The sequence below is a fragment of the Tamandua tetradactyla genome, chromosome 23, assembly GCF_023851605.1.
Source record: "Tamandua tetradactyla isolate mTamTet1 chromosome 23, mTamTet1.pri, whole genome shotgun sequence".
NCBI lineage: Eukaryota > Metazoa > Chordata > Mammalia > Pilosa > Myrmecophagidae > Tamandua > Tamandua tetradactyla.
In genome coordinates, this window is record NC_135349.1 from 31,967,301 (window position 1) to 31,994,894 (window position 27,594).

The window sequence follows — 27,594 nt, forward strand, 5'->3', positions numbered from 1 at the left end:
AAACCAGTTATCAGTTGTTTCTCTCATTCAACAATTTAACAAACAGATGTTCAGCTTTGACTCTGGGCCAGGCACTTACCAAGGGCTTTACACACAGAATCTGCTTTGATCTTCACAAGGACCCAATGAGTTTGGAATCATTAACCCAGTTTCACAGATGAGAAACCAATAGAAAAAAAGGTCGTTAATTGTCCAAAACTATGTGTCTAGGAAGTGGCGGAACCAGGACAATCGAGTCAAACCCGAATCCATTTGTGAGGATTTATAATGCCTAATAAAGTGGTAAATCCACATGATCTGACTCCTGAGTCCGGGCTGGTGCCACCCGGCTGTGTTGCGCCTGAGGTGCAAAGGTAAACTGGACACCGTGCACCATTATTCTCCTGCCGCCAATTTCACTTGCATACTCAGTTTGTATTCATGGGAAAATGAGGGTTCCTCCTTTCTAATTCCTCCTTGTTCTGGCCTTAATCACAATCTCCTTTGTGTCGTTTAGACCCTGTGCATTACTGTGAAGGAGGCGTGGTATGTACGTAATAATTTGATGGCGGAGGGAGAGGTGTTCAGAGAGTTAGAGAGATGGAGAGAAAGTGTCAGGGAGGTGTACAAGCAACAGGCTCCTTTCTAGAATCTTAGACCAAAAGAGGCCTTACTCCAACCTCCATCCCCTGCCCCATTTTGTTACTTGAAGCCTCTCCTCTATTTGAAAACTAGCAACAGAGTTCACTATTTCAAGAGGTGATTGGTCTTTGGTCAGCATGTTAATTTAATGTGCGCCCTAACTTGGATGGGGCAAACTCAGGATCGCAACGATATTTTGTAGAAAAGACAAACGGAAAGCTTTCCTTTTTCATCCTATTTTTTCTTTACATTTTGAGCTTTCTATGTGCAATTATTACTTATCATTATTGTCAACAAGGGTTATGAACCATTTTTGTTTTGTTTCTTCTACTTTTCATATTAAAGAAAAGCTAATAAATGTTATTAAAATTCATAATGGCTACCATTTATTGAAGTATCTACTATACTAAGCTTTTTTATGTTTATTATAGCTCTTATTTCCCATTAATATGGGAGAATCCTGATCATAAATTTCAAGTTTAGTATATTCCAGGACTACAAGGGATGTTTAATATAAAATCTATTAATGTAATTCATTAGCAGAAACAAGGAGAAAGATGATATAATCATCTCAATGCACACAGAAAAATATTGCTAAAGTTCAATACCCATTCAAGATTTAAGGGAAATAATATATCTTTAGCAAAATATGTTTACTTGGGGATTAAAGTATCTACCAAAATGCCACTCCCTTCGAATCGGAATCATTTTCTTTAAAATCTGAAACAAGAAAAAGGTGTCCACTATCTTCAATTGGTCAACACTGTTTTTAACAATGAATAAAAGAAGAAAAAAATTAAAAGTTGTAAGAATTGAACAAGCAAAAGCAGTATGATTGTTACTGATGGATGATATGATTTGCTATGTAAAAAACAAAACAAAATAACCAACAGACAAATTATTACAATAATTGCACCTAGATTGCTGAATATAAGGTCCATATCCTAATTTCAATGGCATTTCTATATGCAAATAAAAAACAGAATATGTAATTTTTAAGAAAACAATGTTAAAAGATGGATGTATGTGGTTCCACCAATAAATCTAACAAAAGATGTGAAAGACCTCCAAGGAGGAAATTATGAAACATTGTTTAAACATAAAAAAAATAGAAGACATGGAGACTTGAAGAAATGTACCAAGCTCTTGGGTGGAAAGAATAAATATGTAAAAACAGGTATGATGGCCGACACTTGCTGGGCACTTAAAACATGCCATACATTTTTCTAGGTGCATTACAAGTATTAACTGGTTAGTGAAACCCCGATTGACCTTTGATTCAAAGCCATTGCAATCAAAATCCTAAAAAGGATTTTCATGGAGTTTTACAAGTTTATTCTAAAGCTTATGAAAATAAAATACCCAAAAATATCAAAGAGGGCAGGCCAGGGTGGCTCAGCAGGTAAGAGTGCTTGCCTGCCATGCCCAAGGACCCGGGTTCGATTCCTGGTGCCTGCCTATGTAAAAAAAAAAAAAAGTAATATCAAAGAACTCCTGAAGAAGAAGAACTTGGTGGAGAATTTGTCCAACCAGATATCATAATTTATTATAAAGCTATACTCATACTCATGATAAAGTTTTACTCATAAAAGGCAGTGTGGAATTAAGGCAAGTATAGGAATTAACAAAGATACCACTGGATCCAAATAGAGCCCAGAATCGCATCTACATTAATTCATATTTTATGCCTTGCATATAAATTTAGTCTAGCTCAAAGAAAGAACTGTGAAAGAATACACTTTAGCATTTGTGGAAAATGAATATAGAATGCATTTTAGATCTTGGGGTTGGGGGAATTTCTTCAAGAAGACACAAGCTGTGCTAAACAAAACATTCTGTAAGATAGAATAAAGTCATGAAGCATGTAACAACATGGTTGAAACTTGAGGACATTATGCTAAGTGAAATTAGTCAGAAACAAAAGTACACATGCTATATGATCTCACTAATATGAACTAACAATAATTAGTGGACTTTGAGAGTTGAAGTTAAGAACACAGTTATCAGGAGATAGAAATAGAGTAGAGATTGGGTAATTGGTGTTGGAGGAAAATAGGTTGTGCAACAGGACTGATTGTAAAAATTCAGAAATGGATAGCACAATACTACCTGATTGTAGCACATTAAGTACACTGAATGAAGTTGAATATGAATATGATTGAAGGAAAAGGGCTGGGACACATATGAAATCAGGAGGAAAGATAGAGGATAAAGACTGAGACATCGTAATTTAGGAATGCCTCAAGTGGCCAATGATGGTGATTAAGTGTACAAATACAAAAACGTTTCTGCATGAGGGAGAACAAATGAATGTCAGTATTGCAGGGTGTTGAAATAAACGGTATATGGGAAAAAGTACAATCAATGCAAGCTAGGGTCCGTAGTCAGCAGTAACATTGTAATATGCTTCCACTGATCATAACAAAGGCATTATGCCAAAACTAAATGTCAATAAGCAGGGATACAGATTCTTACCGTAAGAAAAGGAAATGTCTTCATCTAGATCATGGTGGCAAAGTCCTGTCTATTTACTTGGGTTGGATTGTATCATGTGCGAATACAACTGTTTAAAAATGAACAGAGAGAAACAAGTGCTAGAGAATGTTGAGAAAGAGATGTACCTATTCTCTGTTGGTAGAGAAACTGAGAGGGGCAGCCCCTTCGAGGGCAGTGTGTTGGTTCCACAGGAGCCTAGGGGTGGGGTTGCCATATGATCCTGAAACCCCGTTGCTCAGTATATACCTGGAGGAACTGAGTGTGGGGACAAAAATGGACATTTGTACACTGGTGTTTATGGCAGCAGTGTTGCCGATCCACAAGGGATGGAGGTGGCCTAAGGGTAGATACATCAACTGCCGAATGGAAGGGGATATGGTGGTGCATACATACAATGGACTACTGATCAGTTGCAAGAAGAAATGAACTTGCAAGGCATGCAACTATATGAATGCAACTTAAGGACTGTGTGTTGAATAAAATGTCAGAAACAAAAAGACAAATATTATCATGCCTCACTCATGTGGACTAATTATAATATAAAAACTCAATGAATTAAAGTTGAGAGCATGGATTATCAGATTGGAGCCTATTATAAATAGTCTTTTTACAGCAGTCATATATATTCAGAAGTTGCAACTGTTATTTCTAAATTCTGAGATACTGAGCTGATTGTGTATAGCATGGTTGTTCCCAGAAACTTAGGGTATTTATGTGACACATGAAACTCAGAGTTAGAGCTCCGAAGCGATGAAAGTCAGCACTGCACCATTTAGAAACTGTTTAAAAGCTGAAAAGGGAATCAGACTTCAGCTAGAGCTATAAATGAAGCTAATCTGGATAGAGTTAAGGTAGATCAGAGTACAGGGTAAAGGGTGATATCATCTATATTTTAAAACTTCAACTTCTGTGTGAGAGCAAAGGGAGAGATCTTTATTTGGTGCAAAATTTATATTTTGGGTAATGCATTACCTAATCTAACTTGTATGGACAGTTTAATTGAACACTGAAAGTATGTGGAACCTTGAATAGGGAGTGAGATCTTGTTGGTTTGTCCAGGTTAGAGTGATGTCCCGATACATCCCAGAGTAATTTGGGCAATGAATATAGAAGTATTTGCAAAGATCTCTTGGGGGACTGGGGAGAAAGGAGGAAATATTTAACTTCCCTATTTGGAGAATTCCTCATATTATCACAAGTTTGAGGACAACCCAATCAATAGACTCTGCCCTTGATGTTGGGTTCACCCCTATTAAATCTATTTCTGCAATGGATAAGCTAAGCCTAGTTACAGTTATACCTGAGTCACCCCCAGAGAACCTCTTTTGTTGTTCAGATGTGACCTCTCTCTCTAAACCAACCTGGCAGGTGAACTCACTACCCTCCACCCCTCACCATGAGGGACATGACTCCCAGGGGTGTAAATCTCCCTGGCAACGTGGGACAGAACTCCTGGGATGAGCCGGGACCTGGCATTTTGGGATTGAGAAAGTCTTCTTGACCAAAGGGGGAAGAGAGAAATGAGACAGAATAAAGGTTCAGAAGCTGAGAGATTTCAAAGGTTAGAGAGGTTATCTTGGAGGTTATTCATATACATTATACAGATATCCCTTTTTAGTTTATGGTGTATTGGAGTGGCTGGAGGGAAATACTTGAAACTGTTGAACTTTATCCCAGTAGCCTTGATTGCTGAAGACTATTGTATAGCGATATAACATTTACAATGTGACTATGTATTGTGAAAACCTTGTATCTGATACTCCTTTTATCCAGGATATGGACAGATGAGTAAAAAAAAAAAAAGATTAAAAAATAAATAAATAATAGGGGGGATAAGGGGTTAAAAAAATTAAACTGGTTAGATTGAAACATTAGTGGTCAAGAAGAAGAAGGGTATGGAATCTATGAATTTTTTTTTCTTTTCATTTCCTTTTCTGGAGTGATGCAAATGTTCTAAAAATGATCATGGTGATTAATACACAATTATGTGATGATATTGTGAGCCACTGACTGTATACCATGCATGGACTGTATGTGTGTGAAAATTTGTCAATAAAAATATTTAAATATATATATATATAAATTTAACTTCATCAGTACTAACAACTTTTCATTAGAAGATACAATGAAGTAAGTTAAAGGGCTTGCCATTAACTAGCAGAATACATTTGCAACTGCAGTAGATTGGATTAGTACCACCTCAAAATACATGTTCTTAATCTTAATCCCTGTGCCTGTAGGTGTGAACCCATTTGTAAATAAGACCCTTTGACAATGTATGAATTAAGGTGTGAACACTGGATCTTCTAAGATCCTGTTAAGTTGTAGCCCAGCTGAATCAGGGCAGGCCCTAATCCATATTACTGGAATCTTTCATAAGCAAAAAGAAAAAAAAAAAAAGGGCTTGAGATTGGCCCTGCTCCATGGAAAAATTAGAGAAGGGATAGAAGGGCGACTGAGGCAGCAATTTGGGAGGGCGCTGACCTGGGAGAGCCTTCTGCACCACATGCGGCAGCTCTGGTTACAGAGGCCAAGGAACTGAGAGGCAGACAGCTGGGCGGAGCCACGGAGCCGGTGCAACTCCACGAATGGGAGCATGGGACTAGAAAGCAAACCAGGCTGCGTTCCTCGGGCGCTCTACCCTCACGAGTATAGCCCCGTGACCAGCAACTCACCTCACACCCCACGCACATGAACCTGTCACCTGCTCCCATTCCCGGTGCTCCAGGTGCCCCCACCCCACCAGCCCCCAGTGCATGTACCTGCCCCACCCCCTCACCCCAAGTGCAGCCCAACCCACCTCTCCTACATCCCTCCCAAGCACTACCTCCCCCTCCCTGTTCCCTGCAGGCTGTTATCAGCGCATAAAGGTCGCAGGCACTAACCTCCATACCTAGGCTACCCCTCCCCCCGTAGTGTTTCACAGCCTCCCAGGCCGACACGTGCTCACGAGCCCCCAATCATGTCATTCAGCTCTGGGAAACACACATAATGGCAGTCCTAGAACCACGCAGGTGCACAGCCCTCAGCCTCACTTCCCAGCTCTGAGAAAGTGCTGACCAGCGCAGCTGGTCACATCTACCCCCAATCTACGAATGTGTAACACCGACCTGCTGCCACAGCTCTGTGAATGTGCACAAAGGGCACCATGCCTTAGACCAATGCACACCAGTGTTATGCCCCCCAGACCGCTGTACCCACACAGCTACATTCTCCCTGGCTGCTGGGTGCTCATGTTCACAAGCATCAGTGTAACATCCCCAACCTGCGCCCATACTGGCCCTGAAACAAATCACCATACTGAGTGCTCCGCCCCATGCCCTGCTCCCTGCTGCACAACCATTCCGCAAACACAAGGCCTTAGACCACTGAAAGAAATCAACTCCCAAAGTAAATCAGTCAAGATATTTACATGCCACAAAGACAGCAGAAGGTCATTAAGCATATCACAATGCAGACAGATATAGCCCTGCCTAATGACCAAATTAAAACACCTAAGGAGACACACAGACATTGGAACTAATCAAAGATTTTCATACAACTCTACTTAATAAAATAACTGGGATAACAAATGACATAAAGGAGATCAAGAAGACAGTAGACGAGCACAAAGAGGAATTTGAAAGAATAAATGGAAAAATGGCAGATATCACAGAGACTAAAGACTGTTGACCAAATAAAAAAACACACTAGGGGCACACAACACCAGATTTGAAGAGAAGAAAGAATATGGAACTATTAAACCTTACAATCAGGGAATCCCCTGATACTGTGTCAAACTTTAGGGACACCCAAATCAATAGGCCATGCCCTTGATCATGAGGTTTACTCTTGTGAAGTTTATGTAGGTAGCAGAGAAGCTTAGCCTACCTATAGGTATCCCTAAGAGTTACTTCTGGAGGACCTCTGTTGTTGCTGAAATGTGTCTTCATTCTCTTTAAGCCCAACTCTGCAAGTGAAATAATTGCCCTCCCCTCTGCACGGAACATGACATCCACGGGTGAAAGTCTCCCTGGCGACGTGGGAGATGACTCCCAGGGATGAGTCCAGACCTGGCACTGTGGGATCAACAATTACATCCTGACCAAATGGGGGAAAAGAAATTTAACTAATAAGGTATCAGTGGCAGAGAGAGTTCAAATAGAATTGAGAGGCTACTCTGGAGGTTGCTTTTACACAAACTTCAGTTTCACCTTGCTACCTATCATAACTTGCCAATCCTCAACCAGGACCATTCCAACCAATCCTAAAGAACACCTAAGGCAATATATAAGATTCCACAAGGGTTCCAGGCACTAGAGTAACTTGCCAGAAACCTACAACCTCCAGGTGGGTCCCTGGTTCAGATAAGTCCTGAAACCTAGCCCAGCCTCTCCAGAACGTCAGATAGTTCCATCTCCCTACCCCATATTAGTGACAGACCTTTCCAATAGCAAAAATTTAGAATTGCCACATCCCAAACAACCCTAAAGACAGGTATGGAAAGATCAAATGTGATGGTGGAATTATACATAGAAAATAGGACTTGACAAATGAATATGAATGCTAAATCATTAAATTGTTATCTCTTTTAGTTTCCAGTATTTTAGAGCAGCTAGAAGTAAAAACCTAAAATTGTGAAATTGTTACCCACGTCAAAGTCTGAAATATGGTCTACAGTAATTATGGTGCTGTGCTTTGAAATTTATAGCTTTTTTGTACATATGTTATTGTTCACAAAAAAGAAGGAAAAAAGGTCGATGTGGTGATAAAGGTATTCAAGCCCTCTAGCCTCCTATATTCTGGAGCAGCTAGAAGGAAAAATATGAGAGGATCGTATGGTAGCCCATGACAAACTCTGGGATCTATCCTGTAACCACTTTTTGAAGAGTGCTTTGAAAATTATTGCTTTTTTCTTTCTTTACTTTGGATATATGTTACACTCTAAAATAAAAATGTTTTTTTTTTTTAAAAGGAGGTGGTGGGCAATTAAATGCAGACAAAAGCTAAAGTTGCCAAAAGAAAAAAAAAAAGAAATATGGATACCACCAGTCAGAGAAGGCCCCAGGGAGTAGCCAGTGTTGGTAGAAACCAGAAGAGCAGACACAAAGAGACAAATCAATAGCCATGTGATGAGATACAAAGCAAGAAACCCCAAGGATTGTGGCAAGTCTGCACCAGAATGCTACAGACTCCAGGGAGAAAGTAGGACCTTGACAGCACTTTGATTTTGGACTTCTATCCTTCAAAACCATGAGACAATAAATTTCTGTGATTAAGTCAATCAATGTGAAGTATTTTTTGCAGTAGCTTGGAAAACTGAGACAGCAACACTTGTATATGGTTAAGGAGTAGTATCCACCATATATAAAGAACATCTACAAATCAATAAGGAACATTGAGACACCCCAATAGATAAAAAAAAGTGACTGGCATTTCACAGGAAAGGAAAATATAAATGGCCAACAATAGTGTAATAAAATGCTTACCTCATTGGTAATCATGAAGCTTCAAATTGAAAATATAATGAGATATGATTTTGTATCACTCTCTTGACAAAAATTAAGTTTGATAATGCCCAGTGTCAATAAGGTCACAAAGTTATCAGGACACTTACGTACTCTTAGAGCGTAAATTGGTACAATCACTTAGGAAAACAATATGGTATTTTCTTTAAAAGTTCCTACCCGCAAACTCCATGACCTAAGTGCTTAGTGATACGTATCCTAGGTTTTAGTTTCCTAGGTTGCTTAAAACAGATACCATGAAGGGCATTGGCTTAAACAATGGGAATTTATTAGCTTACAGTTGAGGCCATGAAAATTTCCAAATTAAGGCATCATTGATGATTTCTTCCCAAAGACCAGCTGCCAGTGATCCTTAGCTACTCTGCCACTTGGTAAGGCACATGGTAGCATCTACTAATCCCTTTCTTCACTTCCAGATTTTGATTTCAGCTTCTTGCTTCCATGGCTTTCTCTTTTCTCTCTCTCTGTATTCATTCTGTTTATAATGGACTCCAGATGTAGGATTAAGACCCATCCTGAATGAGGTGGGTCACAGCTTAACTGAAGTAGTCTCATCAAATGGTCCCACTTAAAATAGGTTTACACTTATAGGAATGGATTAGATTTAAGAACTTATTTTTCTGGAGTACATATTGCTTCAAAGCACCACAGTATATAATCCAGAAAAATTCTCGCAATGTGTGTTAGGATACACTCACAAGAATGTGCATAGCCACACTGTTCAAAATAGAAAGGAAGAAAATAAGCATATATATGTCTATCATGAGGAGAATGAATGAATAATGTGATAAAATGACTACAATGGTGAGCTATATAGCAGTGAACATGAACGCAAATCAAACAAAACTAATAATGTTGTTAAGAGGAACATACACGTGTGAAAAATACTTTAGAGAGAGCAAAGTAATGAGGAAAACAGGAATCAGGATACTGGTGATCTCTGGGGAAGGGGTGTGTAAGGACTAGGAGGATCAGGAAGAAGTTCACAGACATTGCAACAATTTCTCTAGTTGGGACAAGTTAATAAGAGTTTATTTCATTGTTGTCCGTCTTTGAGGTTTTTGTTGTATATATTTTGCACCGTATTTGTTACAAAACATTTTCTCAGTAAATAAAATGGAAGATGTTTATATATTCCACTTCATTACCTGTCAGGTGTTGGGGGCAAGGATCAGAAATAGACAAAATTAGCTTTGAATCATGTGTCAACCCAATATTTAGTGCTACAATGCTGTTATAAACAAAGACTTGGAAGAATTGAATGCAGGGACACAAACAGGCATTTGCACACTGGTGTTTATGGTGGCATTTTTCACAATTTTCAATGGATAGAGGTGGCTTAAGAGTACATTGTCTGACAATGGAAGGGCAAAACTTGAATCATACATATGACAGAGTTATGAGTGACTACAGGAAAGAATGAAGTCATGTGGCATGTAACAAGGAGAATGAATGTTGAGGACATTATGTTGAGTTCTTGCATAAAGTAAGCCAGAAAAAAAATGGACAAATAATGTGTGGTCTCACTAATATAAATTAACTGTAATGAGTGAACTCAGAATTGAATTTGAGTGCATGGGTTATTAGGGGATAGAAAGTGGGCAGATATTGGGCAATCGATGATTAAGGAGTACAGAATGTTCGAATAAGGCACATTGTAAAGATTCCTAGGTTGTAAGCTCTTACAGCAGTCACATCAACAACTGAGTTTTAACTGGTATTTCTAAACTCTGAGCTTCTGTGCCCTTTGTGTATAACCTGGTAGTTTCCTGAATCATTGGGGGTTTGTGGGGCACCTGAGACACAGTATTAGAGATCTGCAGCCCTTTAAGTGAGCATTACTCCATACAGCAACTCTTACAGAGCTGAAAAAAATATGACTCCAATTAGAGACATGTATGTCATGGGCCTGGTTAGGACTAAGGTGAAACAGAATATTGGATAAAGAATGATATTGTCTGTATTTTAAAAACATCAACCTCTGTGAGAGAAAACAGAAAGAGATGTTTTATGGTCCAAATTTAAATTTTCTGTAGCACACTGTCTAATATAACCTGATTGGTCATTTTATTTAAAAAAAACTAACTACATGAATCTTAGGATAGGGAATGAGATATTATTATTCTGTACTGGTTTAAGGTAAAACTCTGATATATTTCAGAATATTTTGAGCAGAAAAAAAAAGTTATTTGCAAAGTGCCCTTGAGAGACTAGGGGAAAATGTCGATCTATTGTATTTCCCCACCTGAGGAAATCCTGATATTCTCTCAGGCATTACAGACTCCCAATTTAATAAGCTAAGCCCTCAATCTTGAGGCTTTTCTTATGAGACTTATTTCTGCAATGGTAAGCTAGGTGGGCATGAAATTATGCCTAACAGTCACCTCCGGAGAGCCCCTTTTATTGCTAAATGTGGCCTCTTTCTCAAAGCCAATTCTACAAATAAACTTACTACCCCCCCCCCCCCCCATGGGACATGATTCCCAGGGATGAGTCTGACCCTGGAATTGTGGAATGGAGAAAACCTTCTTGACCAAAAAGTGGAAAAGAAATGGAGCAAAATAAGGTCTCAGTGCCTAAAAATCGCAAACACAGTCGAAAGGTCATTCTATAGGTTATTCTTATACAAGCTATAGTCAGATATTTCAAACAACCACAGTATGCCATGCCCCAGCTAATAGTATTCCTGAAAACTCTAGAGAGTACCCTGGGCTCTAAGTCTCTATAAAAAAATTTTTTCAGTAAGTTTATTTTCTCAGAAACTTAAGGCTTCCAGATTGAACCTATGCCAGATAAACCCTGTACTAGTTTCTTAAATGCTGCCAGAATGTGCTATACCTGAACTGGAATGGCCTTTAAAAAGGAGAATTTAAAAAGCTACAAATTTATAGTTCTAAGCTTATAAAAATGTCCAAACTGAGGCATCCAGGTAAAGATATCTTAATTCAAAGAAGGTTAACACCTGTCAGTGGGGAGTCACGTGACTGGCATCTGCTGGTCCCTTGCTCCTGGGCTCTGTTGCTTTCAGCCTCTGTTTCCTGTGGGGGTTCATCACTTTGCTTCTCTGGGGCTGAACTTCATCTCTTGGCTTCCCTTGGCTGTCTCCAGGTTCTAGCTTGCTTAACATCTCATGTTGATGTCTGCTGGACAGAATCATATCTTCATCTAATCAAAAGATCACACCCACATCTCTGTGGAAATAATCTAAACAAAAGATTCCAACCTACAGTATTGTACCATGGCTAGGCACATAAGTATTTATGATTGCTATTTCTTTTTGGTGGATTGCCCCTTTTATTAACATGTAGTGTACATCTTTGTCTGTTATAACAATTTTTGACTTAAAGTCAATTTTGTCACATACTAGGGTAGCTACTCCGGTTTTTGTTGCTGTCATTGTTGTTACTATTTGCATGGTATTTTTCCAACCTTTCACTTTCAATCTATTTGTGTCTTTGGGTCTAAGCTGAGTCTCTTGTAAACAAAATGTACAAAATATCATGCTTTTTATCTGTTTTAGCCAATCTGTATCTTTTGGTTGGGAAGCTTATTCCATTAACACTCAGTTGTTATTGTAGACACCATTAGAGTGACAATTGGCAGATATACACTGGGGTCTCCTGGAAATAGAGCCTCTCACAGACCTTGCCAATGGCTCTCTGTATCCACCTGACTATTATGCCTTGAGTCATAGAGGCAGCACCCCACAAGTTCAGCATGGATACCAACGCCTCTGGTATATCTTGCAGGAGAAGGTGGCCTTTCCTGTCCTTTGTCCCTTGCTATTGTGCCATGCTGCTGGAGGAAGTTACCCCTCTACTGGACTTCTTAGCTTTGTGAGAAGCATCTTTTGATCAACTGAGTGAAGAGCAACGGGAGTTTGTACATATTATGGACAGTATGCCACCACAATACATGACCGAGTCAGTAGAATGTTTCTGCTTTCCATCCCTTTACCAAGATGAACCTGTTAAAAGGATGGAACGCAAGAGTCCTCACAAGTGGCCAAACATCAGGCAATCCTCTTAGTACTGAATGCCTTGGCCAAGAAATGACCCCATTTGAACATTTTAACAAGATTTGGGCTATTCAAAGAGTATTTTTTTTGGAAATTAAAAGCTTTGATAATCTGTTGCACCACAGATAACTGAAATAGAAATCAAGGTAACAAACGTCTCTACACATTTCAAGGCTGAGTTACAAGGAGTCTTCTGGACCAATCCATATAAGAGATGGGAATGAAAGAATCTGCAATGGAGACAGAAAAGAAGAGAGAATGAAAATATTTTTGGTGCTTGGTTGGATATAGAGTGGCTGGTTGAGCTAGAGAGAGATGTCAACCAGGAAACGGAGGCCTCTTGCTTAGGTGATAAAAGAGACTACGGTTTTATTTTAAATTATTTTTAGAATATAGGAAGAGGAACAGGATTGTATGGAAAAACAGTGAGGTCCCTTTGGACATGTTGATTTTTTAAAAAAAAATTTATTGTATAGTATAACATATATACAAAGCAAAGAAATAAAGAAGTAATAGTTTTCAAAGTACTCTTCAACAGGTAGTTACAGGACAAATCCCAGAGTTTGTTGTGGGCTACCACACGATCCTCTCAGATTTTTCCTTCTAGCTGTTCCAGAATATAGGCAGCTAGAAAGAATAAATATTTTTTATCATCACAATCAACTTTTTCCTTCGTTTTGTGAAAAGTAACATATACAAAAAACAGCAATAAATTTCAAAGCACAGCATAACAATTAGTTGAAGAACAGATTTCAGAGTTTGATATGGGTTACAATTCCATAATTTTAGGTTTTTACTTCTAGCTGCTCTAAAATACTGGAGACTAAAAGAGATATCAATTCAATGATTCAGCATTCATATTCATTTTGTTAAATCCTATCTTCACTGAATAACTCCAGCAACATCTTTGATCTTTCCATCCCTCACTTTAGGGGTGTTTGGGCTATGGCCATCCTAAATTTTTTACATTGGAAGGGTCTGTCACTTATATGAGGTAGGGAGATGGAATTTGCTGATGTTCTAGAGAGGCTGTGCCCTCCAGGTTTCAGGACTTATCTGGACCAGGGACCCATCTGGAGATTGTAGGTTTCTGGAAAGTTACTGTAGTGCATGGAGCCCTTGTGGAATCTTATACATTGCCTTAGGTGTTCTTTAGGATTTGCTGGAATGGCCCTGGCTGGGGTTTGACAGGTTATGATAGGTAGCAAGCTCTAACTGAAGCTTGCATAAGAGTAACCTCCAGAGTAGCCTCTCAACTCTATTTGAACTCTCTCTGCCACTGATACTTTACTAGTTGCACTTCTTTTTCCTCTTTTGGTCAGGATGGAATTGTTGATCCCACGGTGCCAGGGCCAGATTCATCCCTGGGAGTCATCTCCCACGTCGCCAGGGAGACTTTCACCCCTGGATATCATGGACAGGTTGATTTTGAGAAGCTTATGGACAACTGTCCATCAGACAATTAGATAAAACAGTGTGGAATCAGGAGAAGGGTAAGGTTAGACATAAAAATTTAGAAGTAATTGCTATCTAGATGAAAGAAGAAACATGAGAGTAGATGAACATGCCCTGAGCTAGCAGAAGAAGTGAAAAGGTACTGTTAGCTGAGGATGGTACCTTGAAACACACTGACATTTAAGAATCGGTCAGAAGAGGACACCAAAAATGAAACTAAGAATGGTCTGGTGTTAAGAAGCAGTGCTGGTTTGAAGCTGTTTTGTACCCAGAAAAGGCCATGTTCTTTTAATCCATTCCTGTGGATGCAGAGGTATTGTAGGTGGGACATTTGTTAGCTTATTTCAACTGAGATGCGACCCACCACATTCAAGGTAGGTCTTAATCCTTTTACCGAATAAGCCAAGAGAACTCAGAAAATCCCAGAGAAGCTAATAGGGGACCCACAGAGGAAGCCTCTGGAACTAGAAGCTGAAAACAATGAAACCCAGAAGCGAAGAACCTAGCCATGTGCCTTCCCAGGTGATAGAGGTATCCCAGATGCCAGCAGTCTGTCTTCAGAGTACTGGTATCGTCCTGTTGATGCCTTAATTTGGATATTTGCATGATCTAAGAACTGTAAACTGTAAGTTAACAAATTCCATTGTAAAGCCAATCCATTTCTGGTAAATTGCATTCCAGCAGCTTTAGCAAATGGAAACAGAAGGGAACACGGGGAAAGTGGCATTACATAAAATGAAAAGGGAGGAGGTTACTTAAAAATGAAGACATGGTTAATAATTATCAGGCACTAAAGAGAGTTAAAGTTAATAAAGGATTAAAAAGTGTGTACTGGATTTAGCAATTAGAGAATTCCTGGGATCATTAATGAAACAAGACTTTGTGAGGTTTCAAAAAAAAACAGTAAAAAATGAGGATTTTATTAAGAGGGGTAAATAATTTTTCAAACGGATTAGCTGTGAAGGCTAGAAAGATAAGGCGGTTGTTGGAAGGACAGACAGGAGAATAGATTTATGCCAGTGAAGCTGAAGTATGCTGATAGACTCAGGGAAAGAGAACAAAAGACAGGATGAAGATAAAGCAGAATGCAAAGTTAATGGAGTGAGGCATTTGGAGAAATCTGAATGGATGGTTTCCAGGGAACAATGGAGCAATTAGCCTTGAACTGTAAGGTTGGATCACTTTTACTCTGAAACAAAAAGAAAAGAGGTAGAGATGAATGGCAACAAGCTGGCAGATTTTAAGAAAGGGGTGTGGAAAGTCAAGACAGGGTTCTTTTTTTTTGAAAGAAATGTGCTTTTTATTTTTTCCATTTATAATTTAAAAGAAAAGCAAAAAAAATTACAGGTGAAGACAGAGTTCTTGACGTTTGGTTTCTACTGTCTTCAAGAGATACAAGGAGATCAGGATGTTTGAGGAAACTGATGAAGCTTTGGAATAGCACTTGAGAAAATGGGCAAGGAAGCTGACCTCAGACATTTAACAGATTTTAGAGTAGACACAGCTTAAATGTCCATATAATTTTATAATTTTTTTTGTATGCTGTATGGCGGGGTCACATTTCATTCTTTTTTCAAGTGAATATCCCGTTATTACAACACCATTTATTGAATTTTTGTTTGTTTGGTTTTTTGTTGTTTAGTTCGTTTGTTTTGGGGGTAAGTACATGGGCCAGAAATCGAACCCGGGTCTCTCGCATGGCAGGCGAGAATTCTATCACTGAACTTTCCGTGCACCTCCATAATTTTATAATTTTTGAAGGATAACACAAAATAAAGTTTTAATTACAAGTTACACATAAAGATCATCTCCTTGTAAAAATCAAAGTCCTGCAGTATATATATGATTGAATGGTGTGCTGCTACAAAAAAGAACGAAGTCGTGAGGATGGAATGATGTGAATGAACCTGTGTGACATTTGGTAAGGCAAATGAAGCCAGAAATGAAAGAACAATTATGGTATGGTCTCCTTTAGAAAATGCTTATGAGGAAACAGCGGCCTAGATTGTAAGCATTTATAACAGACACATTTGGTCCGGAGTGGTAATTATTATTTCTGGATTTTGAGAGGCTGATATATATATATATATATATATATCCTCATATTTAGAGATAAGGATGAACCCCAATCAAGTTGGGGTTAAAGTAATTCAAAATACAGCAGTAAGAAAGACATTGTCTATATTTTAGAACCACACACATACTCTTTGAGACCAAAGGCAGAACGGTTTATTTGGTATGGAACTGAAATTTTCTGTAGCACATGATCTGACTCAAACATCTGTATAGCTCATTTGAGCAATTGAAACACAGGGCGCCCAAAATAAGAAAGAGGTCCTTTAATCCTGTATAGCTTAATGGAATGCCTGGATACATCCTAGAGTATATTAAGCAGATAATCAAAAAGCATTGGCAAAGTCCCTTGAGGGATGGGAGAAAAAAATATGGAACTACTAAACTTAAAAAAAAAAAAATTCTTAAAACATAACAACATACAAAAACAAACATTTTTACCATATTCCATTCTTGGTATATAATCAATAACTCACAATATCATCACATAGTTGAGTGTTCATCACCACGATCATTTCTTAGAACATTTGCATCAATTCAGAAAAAGAAATAAAAAGAAAAAGGAAAAAATTTTCATACATACCATACCCTTACCCTTCCCTCTCATTGATTGCTAGTATTTCCATCTACTCAATATATTTTAGCCTTTGTTTCCCCTATTTTTTTTCTGTACCCCTTATCACTCTCTTTCATTGATCACTAGCATTTCAATCTACTAAATTTATTTTAACATTTGGAACTATTAAACTTTACCATCAGGGAATCCCCTGATACTGTGTCAAACTTTAGGGACACCCAAATTAATAGGCCAAGCCCTTGATCTTGGGGCTTACCCTTGTGAAGCTTATGTAGGTAGCAGAGAAGCTTAGCCTACCTATAGGTATCCTTAAGAATTACTTCTGGGGGACCTCTTTTCTTGCTCACATGTGCCTCACTCTCTCTAAGCCCAATTCTGTAACTGAAATAATTTCCCTTCCCCCTACGTGGGACATGACATCCAGGGGTGAAAATCTCCCTGGCGGCATGGAAGATGACTCCCAGGAATGAGTCCAGCCCCGGCACCATGGGATCAACAATTCCATCTTGACCAAAAGGGGGGAAAGAAGTGTAATTATGTGCAACTAGTATCAGTGGTAGAGAGAATTCAAATAGATTTGAGAGGCTAGTCTGGAGGTTGCTCTCACACAAGGTTCAGTTGCTATCTATCATAACTTGCCAAACCCCAACCAGGACCATTCCAGCAAATCCTAAAGAACACCTAGGGCAATATGTAAGATTCCACAAAGGTTCTGTGCACTAGAGTAACTTGCCAGAAACCTACAACCCCCAGATGGGTCCCTGGACCAGATAAATCCTGAAACCTAGAAGGCCCAGCCTCTCTAGAACATCAGCAAATTCTACCTCCCTACCCCATACTATTGACAGATCCTTTCAATATTAAAAAGCTATAATGGCCATAGCCCAAACACCCCTAAAGAGAGGGATAGAAAGATCAAAGGTGATTATGGAGTTATACAGAGAAGATAGAACTTAACAAACAAGTATGATTGCTGAACTATTAAACTGATATCTCGTTTAGTCTCCAGTATCTTAGAGCAGCTATAAGTAGAAACCTAAAATAGTGGAATTGTAACCCATGCCAAACTCTGGAATCTGTTCTACAACTAATTGTTGCGCTGTGCTTTGAAATACATTGCTTTTTTGTGTATATGTTATTTTTCACAAAAAAGAAAAAAAAAAGTAAAAAACAAAGCAAAACAAACTCCAGCTTCGATTCCTCTCAGATGGCGTGCTTTCCTAGGAGAATACTCAGAAAAAAATACTCAGAAAATATGGACTGGCAAGTAAAAAATCACCCAGCTACTGTGCTTTGGGAGTCACTAAAAGCAATAAGCCAGTAGCTAATGTATAACATTTAACTGTAGAAAATTTAACCTGTTTCATAAGTAAACCAGTGAGCTAAAGTTGATGTGTAAAATCTGGAGGAATCCTAGATGCTTTCATTTGGGGGGAGCGCATTCTTGTGTCAAGATTAAATCATACGCTTTCAGAAAATTTTAAAAAAAAATTAAATTCCTACAAACAATACTGAAGATCCTTTGACCACAGCCTCCAATACCATCAACACCCATCCAACCAAGAAGTAACCGCATTTGGTGAATACTTGTGGAGACCTTAAAAGATAAATTTTTAAGTGTATATGAACTGTTTGTTTTAACAATAGACCAGTCTTTCTTTAAAATTTTCAAAATAGACGGATACTAAAAGAACAATCAAAACCTTTACTCTGTTAATGTTTTATAATTAGTCATTTTACTTAAGATTTCAGAAAGGAATCCAAACTTAAAGTGGTTTTGAAATATTTTTAAACAGATAAACCTCTATGATTTAGGACATTGATTTAGCATCGAAACAACCATGTCCAAAGACTTTATAATGAATTTTTGTAAGTGTGGCTTCCATTTTATAGAATTGTTGTGTAGTGATAAACACATAAGTGGTATTTTAAACTTCTTTTAATAAAATACATTTCTGACGTTATCTTACAAAGGAAAACATTAACAATAACAACTACATTCTCTTTGAAGTCCTGCCTGTCAGCAGATGCTTTGAGGGCATTTTGTGAAAGAGGCAGCTGGCAGAGCTAGTCCCAAGCCATGTTTACTTTAATAATGACAACAAAATGCAAAATAATAATAAAACTCTTTAGGTAGAGTATAATCCATGGTTTGGGTGAGGAAGGGAAGTACAATTAAGTTTAGAAGGATTTCCATAAAATCTTTCATTAGTTATGATAGCTTTCATCATAAAAGGATACATTTTTAAATAAAAGCATTTAAAACATATTTATTAAATTTAGAGAAAACACAACTGTAAACAAATACATGGCTTCTTCCAAAAGGCCTCTTTGTTATAAAAAGCATGCACATAATGTTCATGGTTTCCCTAAAGTTCTGTATCACCTGTGACTTGAGAACTATTAAGCATAGACTGCTGATTTAGTCTCAGAGGTGTGCTGGGGAAACTTACTGATCCTCCTCCAACCAACCACCTAGTCATCCACCTAGTGACTGTGAACTGCTGCATTTCTTCCCTTTCAGTACCCAATGTGCATCACAAAAATCACAACACTTTCTGGTGCTGATTTTTTGGTATGTGAAATGTCCAGAAAAGAGATTTTTCACTAGGACTTTTCCCACTTTTCCTTTCATGCTGCTTCCTACATTGATCCATTTCTTTTGCACATCATTCAGCAATTCCTGTAGGAGATCATTTTGTTTTTCTAAGTTCTTCATATCTAATGGTTCTGTAGGTCTTGATTTTGAAACTAGAACGGCAAGTGCTTGTTTCAAGCATTCCAGTAATGGCACCAGCTTTTCTTCCACACTTTATGCCTTTTTCTTCCATTTAGCTACAAGCTGGTTCTGCTTTTCTAGTACAGCAGAATGCATAGATCTCCTATTCTTTAAGCTTAGTTCTGGCCACTACTTTCACATCAGGTGAACAATTTTTTCTTGTCATCCAACAGCTTAATGTGGGCTGTTTCTCTGGCAGCAATAATATCCATCATCTTGTGATACTTTCTTGGTAGATGGCTATTTTCACAATGAAAACTTCTAATATGTGTTCTCTTTTCACAATATGCACCTGCAGTTAATATTGAAGGCTGAGAACATCCTGGGTGGAGGAAGCTGAAGAAATTCTAGTAAAATTTTTTATTACACTCTTGACTGAGACTGAATAAACTCAGTCCTGATTCTAGGAAGTATCTCCTCATTTTTGTCTAATATGTCCCTTGAGTTCAGTGAGTTCAGTGTTCTTGTGCTGGATGCTGTTTTTTTGGTGTGTGTACTTATTAATTGACCTACTACACCTTCTGTGTTATCCTCAAACTTCTGCTTGGTAGAATGTAAATCATTAGGGCTCAGTTCACTTTGAATGAACTTTTCTTTCTGTAAAACTCTAGTATATTTCTTCAGATTGTCAAATTCTCTTGTTAATAATCAGATTCCATTTTAGTTTACTCATGATGCACTCTCCTTTATTTTGGTGTTTTGATAGCTGATATTTTATCAAAATCATGTTTGCAGCATCTTGTTTTTGTTTGTCCAATTCTTCCAACTCAACTATCAGTATTTTCTTTGCAATAACAGTAAATTTTTGCTCCTTTATTTCCAAGTGATGCCTTAAATCATTTAATTTTGAATCCAAATCCACATCTCTTATAGCTGGGCTTGTCATTACTTCACATTCATTGTTCACTTAAAAAAGTAATATTAGAAGGGTTTCTTTACTTGATGATTGCCCTAGGAAATGGCCCAAGCTGGGGCCAAGTCTACCATGGGAGGGCAATGTCCTTGTGTGTCAGAAAACAATCTGGCCCTGCTGGAGAAAAGCCTCTTGCACTGAGGGAAGATCCTGCATGTGTCTTCCCAAATCTATTCTGAATCAAAACACAGTGAGCGGTTCTGAGGCAAATTGGGATTTGGGGGCCCCACTGAGGACTGGGCTCTACCTAGAAAAGCTGTGGCTTGGCCTGGAACTTTACCAGTGGCACAGCCATCCAGCAAGGCCTCTGCTTCTTTCCCGCACTCCCCCCGTCTGGTTTGCAGTCACTTTTTGCTTGGATTTAGTAACTTTCGCCATTTCTGGGCACATCTTGCCAACTCAAGGCCAGTGGCCATGACTCCAGGTCTGAAAGGGCAGCTTGAAACATACTTTTGCCCAGTATGTGTGTTGCCAGAAAATATACATTGTATTTTACTTTTTTATCAAGCAGTATCATATGATAGGAATTATTCTGCAGCTTGTGATTTTCATGCAACTATATCTTAAAAAAATAAATCAAAGGAAAATTTACATAACATGCACATATCTTAAAATTGGATTCCCTGTTGGCGCATATTTAAAAATGTAGACACCTGTGCATAAGCACTACCTGAAGAAGTTACTAAAGTTTCCAGCATCTAAAAAGTCCCCTGGGCCCTTTCTCATTCAACTTGCTCCCTTGTTGCCCAAGGAGCCACTGTTTTGGTATCTATTTCCATGACTTTGACACATTCTTGAAGGTCATATACATGATTTCACACCATGTGCATTTGTTGTGTCTGGCTTCTGTCAACATGTTTTTGAGATCTAGTCATGACAGTAATTTTAAATCTCAATCTATAGAGGTAATGGATGGTGACGATGATAGGGTAGCATTTGTAAATGTAATTATCACCACTTAATTGCATACTTGAATGTGGTTAAAATGGGAAGTTTTATATTGTATATATGTTACTACTACAAAAATTTACAAAACAAAAAACTCTTAGAACTGTAGCAACTCAAAGACTGAACCCTAATGATGTAAATTGTGGACTTTAGTTAATAGTTAAAAATATAATTATAGTAATACTGGTTCTTCATTTGTAACAAATGTGCGACATGAATGCAAAATGTTAATAGGGCAAACTGTCCGTGTGTGTGGCAAGGGTGTAAATGGGAGCTGCGTAATTTTCTGCAACCCTATAACTGCTCTAAAGACTAAAGTTTTTCTAAATAAATATCAATTGATCGAGAAGCCAAAGTATGTAAAGGCCCTAATTTCTGCTCAGGAGAAGGGGGACTTTAATCAACTGCAAGGAGCTAGAGTGACGTGGGGCGGTCGGAGGGCGAGCTGCGCACCCCCTCGCGTGGTTTCGAACCCTGCAAACTCAGAGGGGCGGTCGGGCCACCGGGACCCGGGATGCCTATAGCTGCGCGCTGCGCGCCTCACCCGGAGCGCTGCGCCCTGGGCCCGGCGCTGTAGCTCAACTGCGCGGGGCGGGCGGCGCCGCTGGAAGTGACGCGTCGAGGGCGGGGCCGCCGGCCTGGGGAGCCGCCACCGCCGCCTCGGCCGGAAAGCGATGTAGGAGCCGCCAGACCGTTCCCCGCCCTGCCCGGCCTGAGCCCAGTGGGCCGCCGCCGCCACCGCCGCCGCCATGAAGAAGCAGTTCAACCGCATGAAGCAGCTGGCCAACCAGACCGTGGGCAGGTAGTGCGCCGAGCCGGGCTTGGCCAGGCCGGGCCGGGCGGAGGGTCGCGCCGGGTGGGGGGCGGGGGCGGCCCGGCTTCTTGACTGTGACCCCGGGGCTCCGGGCCCCACTGCGTTCCCGTCCGAGGCCAACCGGGCCCGGAGTCCGGGGTCTCGGGCACCGACCTCTGGGTGGTCGCCTGCTGCCCCGCCACCGCCTTGTCCCCAGACACCAGCTGGGGCGGGCCGCCGCTTCCCTTCCCCTTCCCCTCGGGTCTTGCCACTGCCCCGTCTCTGCCCCGTGGAGTTTCGCCTTGAGGACTAGACTTGATCTGTATCCTTTCTCGTCCGGTGATCGAAGCAGCCTAGGCTCCTTGCCTTAGGCTAAAACTCTAATCTCTTCGGTGCCTAATGCTGTTCCAAGCGCCGTGTCTGGGGGCGGTGTTCCCCGCCAGTCCGGGGTTGACTCCCCTGTTGCCAATCCCTCATTTACAAGCATGGTAACAGTAACTAACTGAAAGTTTATTAAAGCCAATTGGATTTGCTTAGTAAATTTCAAACGTCCTGTGAGGGGATTTAGAGGGTGTGCATTCTCAAAACAAGGGCCAATATGAACTTGACTATTGCAAGTTCTTGACGTTTAGGAATTCGGTATTGGGAGAAAAGTCTTGGACTAACTAAAAAAAAAAAAAATTTTTTTAACGTCTTTCTCGTTGTGGATTTAGAAGCAGATACTTCCCCCATGTTTCTTGGTAGTTCTTAGTGCTTGAAAAGAAATATTATGGATATTAAGTGGTAGAATATATATCAGAGTTTGTTGATGATCAGGCTTTTGGAACAGGAATGACCTGTGGTTTTGAGAGCTTCTGGAAGTGATTGTCATATGCTGTATTATCTGGGTAAAATCTTTCAAGGTCTTTCAAGGTAGCTAACTGTATTGTACTAATTTACTGTTTATTCTGTGAAGCGATAATAAAGTGTGACTCTTTCACAGCTTGGGTGCTTTTTTTTTTTTTCTCAAAAGTTAAGTAAAGGGGGAGTTCGGTTGGGCTGAGGGCACGTGGAACACTTCTTTTTTTGTGTGTATGAAAATACTTTTACTTCCTCTTGAGTTTTCTAAATTTGCTTTTTACCGTTTCGTTTCCCTCAACTTTTTGCTTAGTTTTGTTTAATTTTTTTTCTTGGTGGGGGGCGGAATGGTTATACTTCTCCCTGTTTCCTTGTTGTGCATTTATCCTATTTCCAAAAGCCTGGACATGCCTCCTTTTCTATTATTTATCAGAGAATTAAAGAAATAATGCTTAGAGGCAGGTGTTTCAACTGGAGTCTGCATACAAATCATAAGACAGTTTCTTGTGAGTACTGTAGCTCTTTTAGTGATCTCAGCAGTGTGCATTGTGCAATCAGTTGTTTAGTGAGTATTGAGATACATTTGTCAGATGGACATTTTGGCTGTTTTTACATTGTATCAGGCAAGGGACATTCTGAGACTTTCAAGGCAACAAAGCAGTTCAGGGTCTCTGGTCCTTTCTTCCTCAGTAGCTGCTTCTTTCTTGACTTTTGCCTGCTTTCTTGATATTTGCCTACTTTCGGCTTCCAGAGGAGGTCTGGCTCTCTTGCGTAGAACTACTGGAAGCCTCTTTCACCACACCTCACCTTTCTTACAGCTATCTCCTCTTCAGTTTTTTAGGTCTTTCCTCTAAAGGTCTTGCTTCTTGAAGGACTTCTGTGATGCTCCAACACAGATTGGGTGGCCTCCTGGGCACTTCCATCATTCTGTGCAACACCTGTTGCTCTGTAATTGCCTCTCTACTTGTCTGTATCCTTCATTAAACTAAACAACTTGATAGTTCGTTGATTCACTGCGCCTGCTGTGGTTCCTATCACTTGAAAGATGATCAATAACTTTTCCATTAATTCCAGGGTTCTAGTTCTTACTAGATGCCCTGGTAGTATGGTCCCAAGTATGGGAAAATGAACTGGATAGAACATATGGTGATTCATACAGAGGCTGTAATTCTGAACCTGACCTTTGACTCTGTTTGAAAATCTTTATTGCCAGTTGCTAGTGGAAGCAGCAGCTATTAGAGAGCTATTAAGGGCAGGGCATTTATGCACCCAATGTGAGAATATTTATTTTTACTGGGAAACTTGTCGCTTTCTCCTGCTGATTTTCTAGCTATATTTGTAATATTTTCCACTTAACTAATCATAAAAAGGTTTAGGAGGAAAAGTGGAGCCAGAAGAGTGAAATATTAGTGGCAATCAGGGAGCCTAGAATTGTTTTTACCTGAAGCAGGTGGGTTGTTGGAAACCAGAATCAGGATTCCGGGTTTATGAGGGTCAAGATGAAGGATAGAAAGCAAAGAGCTTTGACTTGTTTTCTGACTGAGTGATCAAACTGGGAAGGAAGTTATATATATGAACAAATGGCCGGTGTGTATTGGTTCATCAATTCATAGAGTTCTCGGTGTTGTCTTGCAATGAGGTATTCTCTCCCCAGAATAGAGACCTTGTGAGTAACCATCTGGTGTGGCTCCATAGGACAGACATGTCAGAGAATTAGTAATGCCTGGAAGGAATGAGTACTCATGATGCAATTTGTTTTCAGTGGGTGGCTGAATCTCTTTCAGAATATGGTCTGTATATCACAGGGGAGGGCTTATGAGGTGGTCTCGCGATGTGGGTGTCCTGAGGAAGACAATCGGGATGGTTCTTTTTGTCCACCTGTCCCTGGTTCTTTCTTTATTCAGTAGGCATTTAATGAGCCCAAATTGTGTGCCATTGTGCAAGGTGTTAAGGGCTTAAAGGTGAATATGACATGGTTTCTGCCCTGAAGGAGCTCAATAGGGATGTTGAGGAGTTAGGAAAGTAAAAAATAATTATATAATGTGAGATAAGTGATGTTCAAGGGATGGCTAATACCTTTATTGTTTAATGGGTGCAGTTTCTTTTGAAGTGATGAAAAAGTTTGGATAATGGATGTTGGTTATGATAGCAGGATATTGTGGATGTTAGCATAATATTGTAGATGTAATTAATGCCACGGAATTGTACAGTTGAAAATAGTTAAAATGGGAAATTTTGAGTCGTATATAAGTTACTACAATAAAAAGTTAAAAAACAAAAATCAAAGGGTTGTTACTAGATGGTGGGCGATAACAAAATCTTCCCAGAGTAGAAAATGTGAGCAGAGCTTTATTTTCTTTCCATCTTTAATACTTCTTTCATAGGTCTATGGTATCGGTTAAATCTCTTTAGGTTATAAGTAAGAGAAAACCCAATTCAAACTGCCTTAATCAAAAGCAGAAATTAATTGGCTGATATGTGACCAAAGAGACCCAAGAGTTGGATGTCCTTAGACTCAGGAGAATCCAAAGTTCCATTCTTTAGACAGTCTCTGTCCACAGGAGGACCCCCCCACCCCCAAGTCTTCCATAGACCTAGGTTCCAGTCCCATAGGGAAGGAGAAGACTTTCCCCCCCCCCGTCGCTGTTGCCAGAATCACAGGATTGACTCACAGTGCTTTTGATTGGGTCATGGGCCTTTCCTTGGACTTGGGAATGGAGTTAGCCCCACATAAACCACATGGACCAACGGTGGGGATATGTGGCCCCCAAGGTAATCTCAGGTACTGTTACAGTAGAAGTGGAGAACAGGTGCCCATCAAGCAAATAATAAATGTCTGCTGGATCCTGACTTTGTAGTCTGCTAAAAAGATAGAGAGATGCTTCTTTAAACCCTTAGATGCGGATAATCCAGTGGGTGCAGGTGCATCTTTTTGGGAGATGATGTTCTGAATAGGAGGAGGGTGTGTTTTAAGACAAGAAGCTTGAAGAACATTTAGTTTCTAAGTGCAAGGTTTAATTAGAAAAGGAATTTGAGGGCATGGCCAGGAGGATACGTTTCCTAGGTTCATTGGGGACAGAAGTTACCCCTGGAGGTCCAAATGCTTTCCCAGATAGTTGTCTTTAGATAAGGCCTCAAATGCCTAGAGGGGCAGGCTAGTAATATGAGTGAGTGACCTGGGCCAGATGAGGGCTGTAGGGGCCCAGAGGTCCGTTCCCCACCTAAGGGACCATATTAGAATTTGGGCCCAGTGTGGCTCGATCTTTGGTATTTTTGAGAAAAGCCTAAAATATGGATTTTGATGAAAACTAGTTGGCATTTAATTCAAATTAAACAACAGCTGTGTCACTACATATGCCATGGCTAGATTTGGCAACCACTTGTCTAAAAGGACCTGAAAGTTAAGTATCTTTGTTATTACATTTTTCTTTTTCCTGTACCTTTCTCTGATACTGCTACATTCTCAATTCTTAGATTTACTATAGAGCTTATCCTTTCTTTTATTGAAATCTCTAAAAGGTCCAATTGTAATGATCATTAGTGTTTGTATAGTGGTTTAGTTTACAAACTGCTGTATTAAACTACCTAACTTGCTTCTCACCACTGGGATTATTATTTCTATTTTATAAAGAAGGAAAATGACTTGCTCAAGTTCACACAGCTACTAGGTTTAGATCTCCTGTACTTTTGACTGCAGTAACTGAGCAGCCTAGAAGAAAAAAAATAATGTTAATTAATGTTTATAAAATGTCTTCTGAGCTTATTAAGCTGTTGGGCTTGGCGCTTTGCATAAATTACCTCACAGTCTTCTCATAGCAACTCTAAGAGGTGGCGCTATTTATTCCTGATTTAACAATGAGGAAACTAGAGCTCAAAGAGGTTATCAGCCTAGTACATGACAATGCTGCGAATCCAAACCCAAGTTTTCTGATTCCTAAGCAGCTCTAAACTTCATATGGGTTACTGTTCTGTGAGAAACCCATGTTAGACTTATTAGTTGTGCTAAGAGTTGGGTGTTGCTCTAATTTAGTGATTCTCAACCATGGGTTGTCCCCCAGAAGATAATTGACAATTGAGACATTTTTGATTGTCATGGCTTGGGGGGAGGGTGCCATGGCATCTCCTAGGTAGAGATCAGGGATGTTGCTAAACATCCTACAATTCACAAGCCAGCTCCTCACAACACAGAATTATCTGGTCCCAGTTGTCAGCAGTACTGAGGTTCAGAAATCCTGGTCAAGTTCTCCCAAATTCTGGATGTGTGTCTTGTCAAGACCAAAGGTTCCTAACTAGTTACTAGGGGACCATAGATGCATTCCGTTTGGTCTGTTCAGTATTTATGTTTTATAATCGTGGGCCCGCATGTAAAAATTAGGAGTTTTCACATGAAATCTGGATTTCCAGCCTCCTCTAAAATCTTGGAAGATTTGGCAATATCTAACCTTCCTACTTAGTATAAGTAGCTGTTGCTGAGGTCAGCTGTCACATCTGGATGGGGCCTGAGCTCTCTAGGTTGCCCAGGTCCCTACCTGGCTTGTTTTTCTCCTTTACATTCTTTGCCTATCCCATCCTTATCA

General features: G+C 39.6%; 1 protein-coding gene across 3 annotated transcripts in view; it reads left to right on the forward strand.

The window, feature by feature from the left end:
- The first annotated feature begins 22,026 nt into the window (after positions 1 to 22,026).
- ARHGAP17 (Rho GTPase activating protein 17) overlaps positions 22,027 to 27,594 on the forward strand; it is a 92,823-nt gene continuing 87,255 nt past the window's right edge. For all 3 annotated transcript variants that reach the window (XM_077141497.1, XM_077141499.1, XM_077141498.1), the window contains exon 1: positions 22,027 to 22,189. In XM_077141497.1, the coding sequence (XP_076997612.1) occupies positions 22,137 to 22,189 (53 nt within the window). In that variant the 5' untranslated portion in view covers positions 22,027 to 22,136. The remainder of the gene's footprint in view (positions 22,190 to 27,594) is intronic.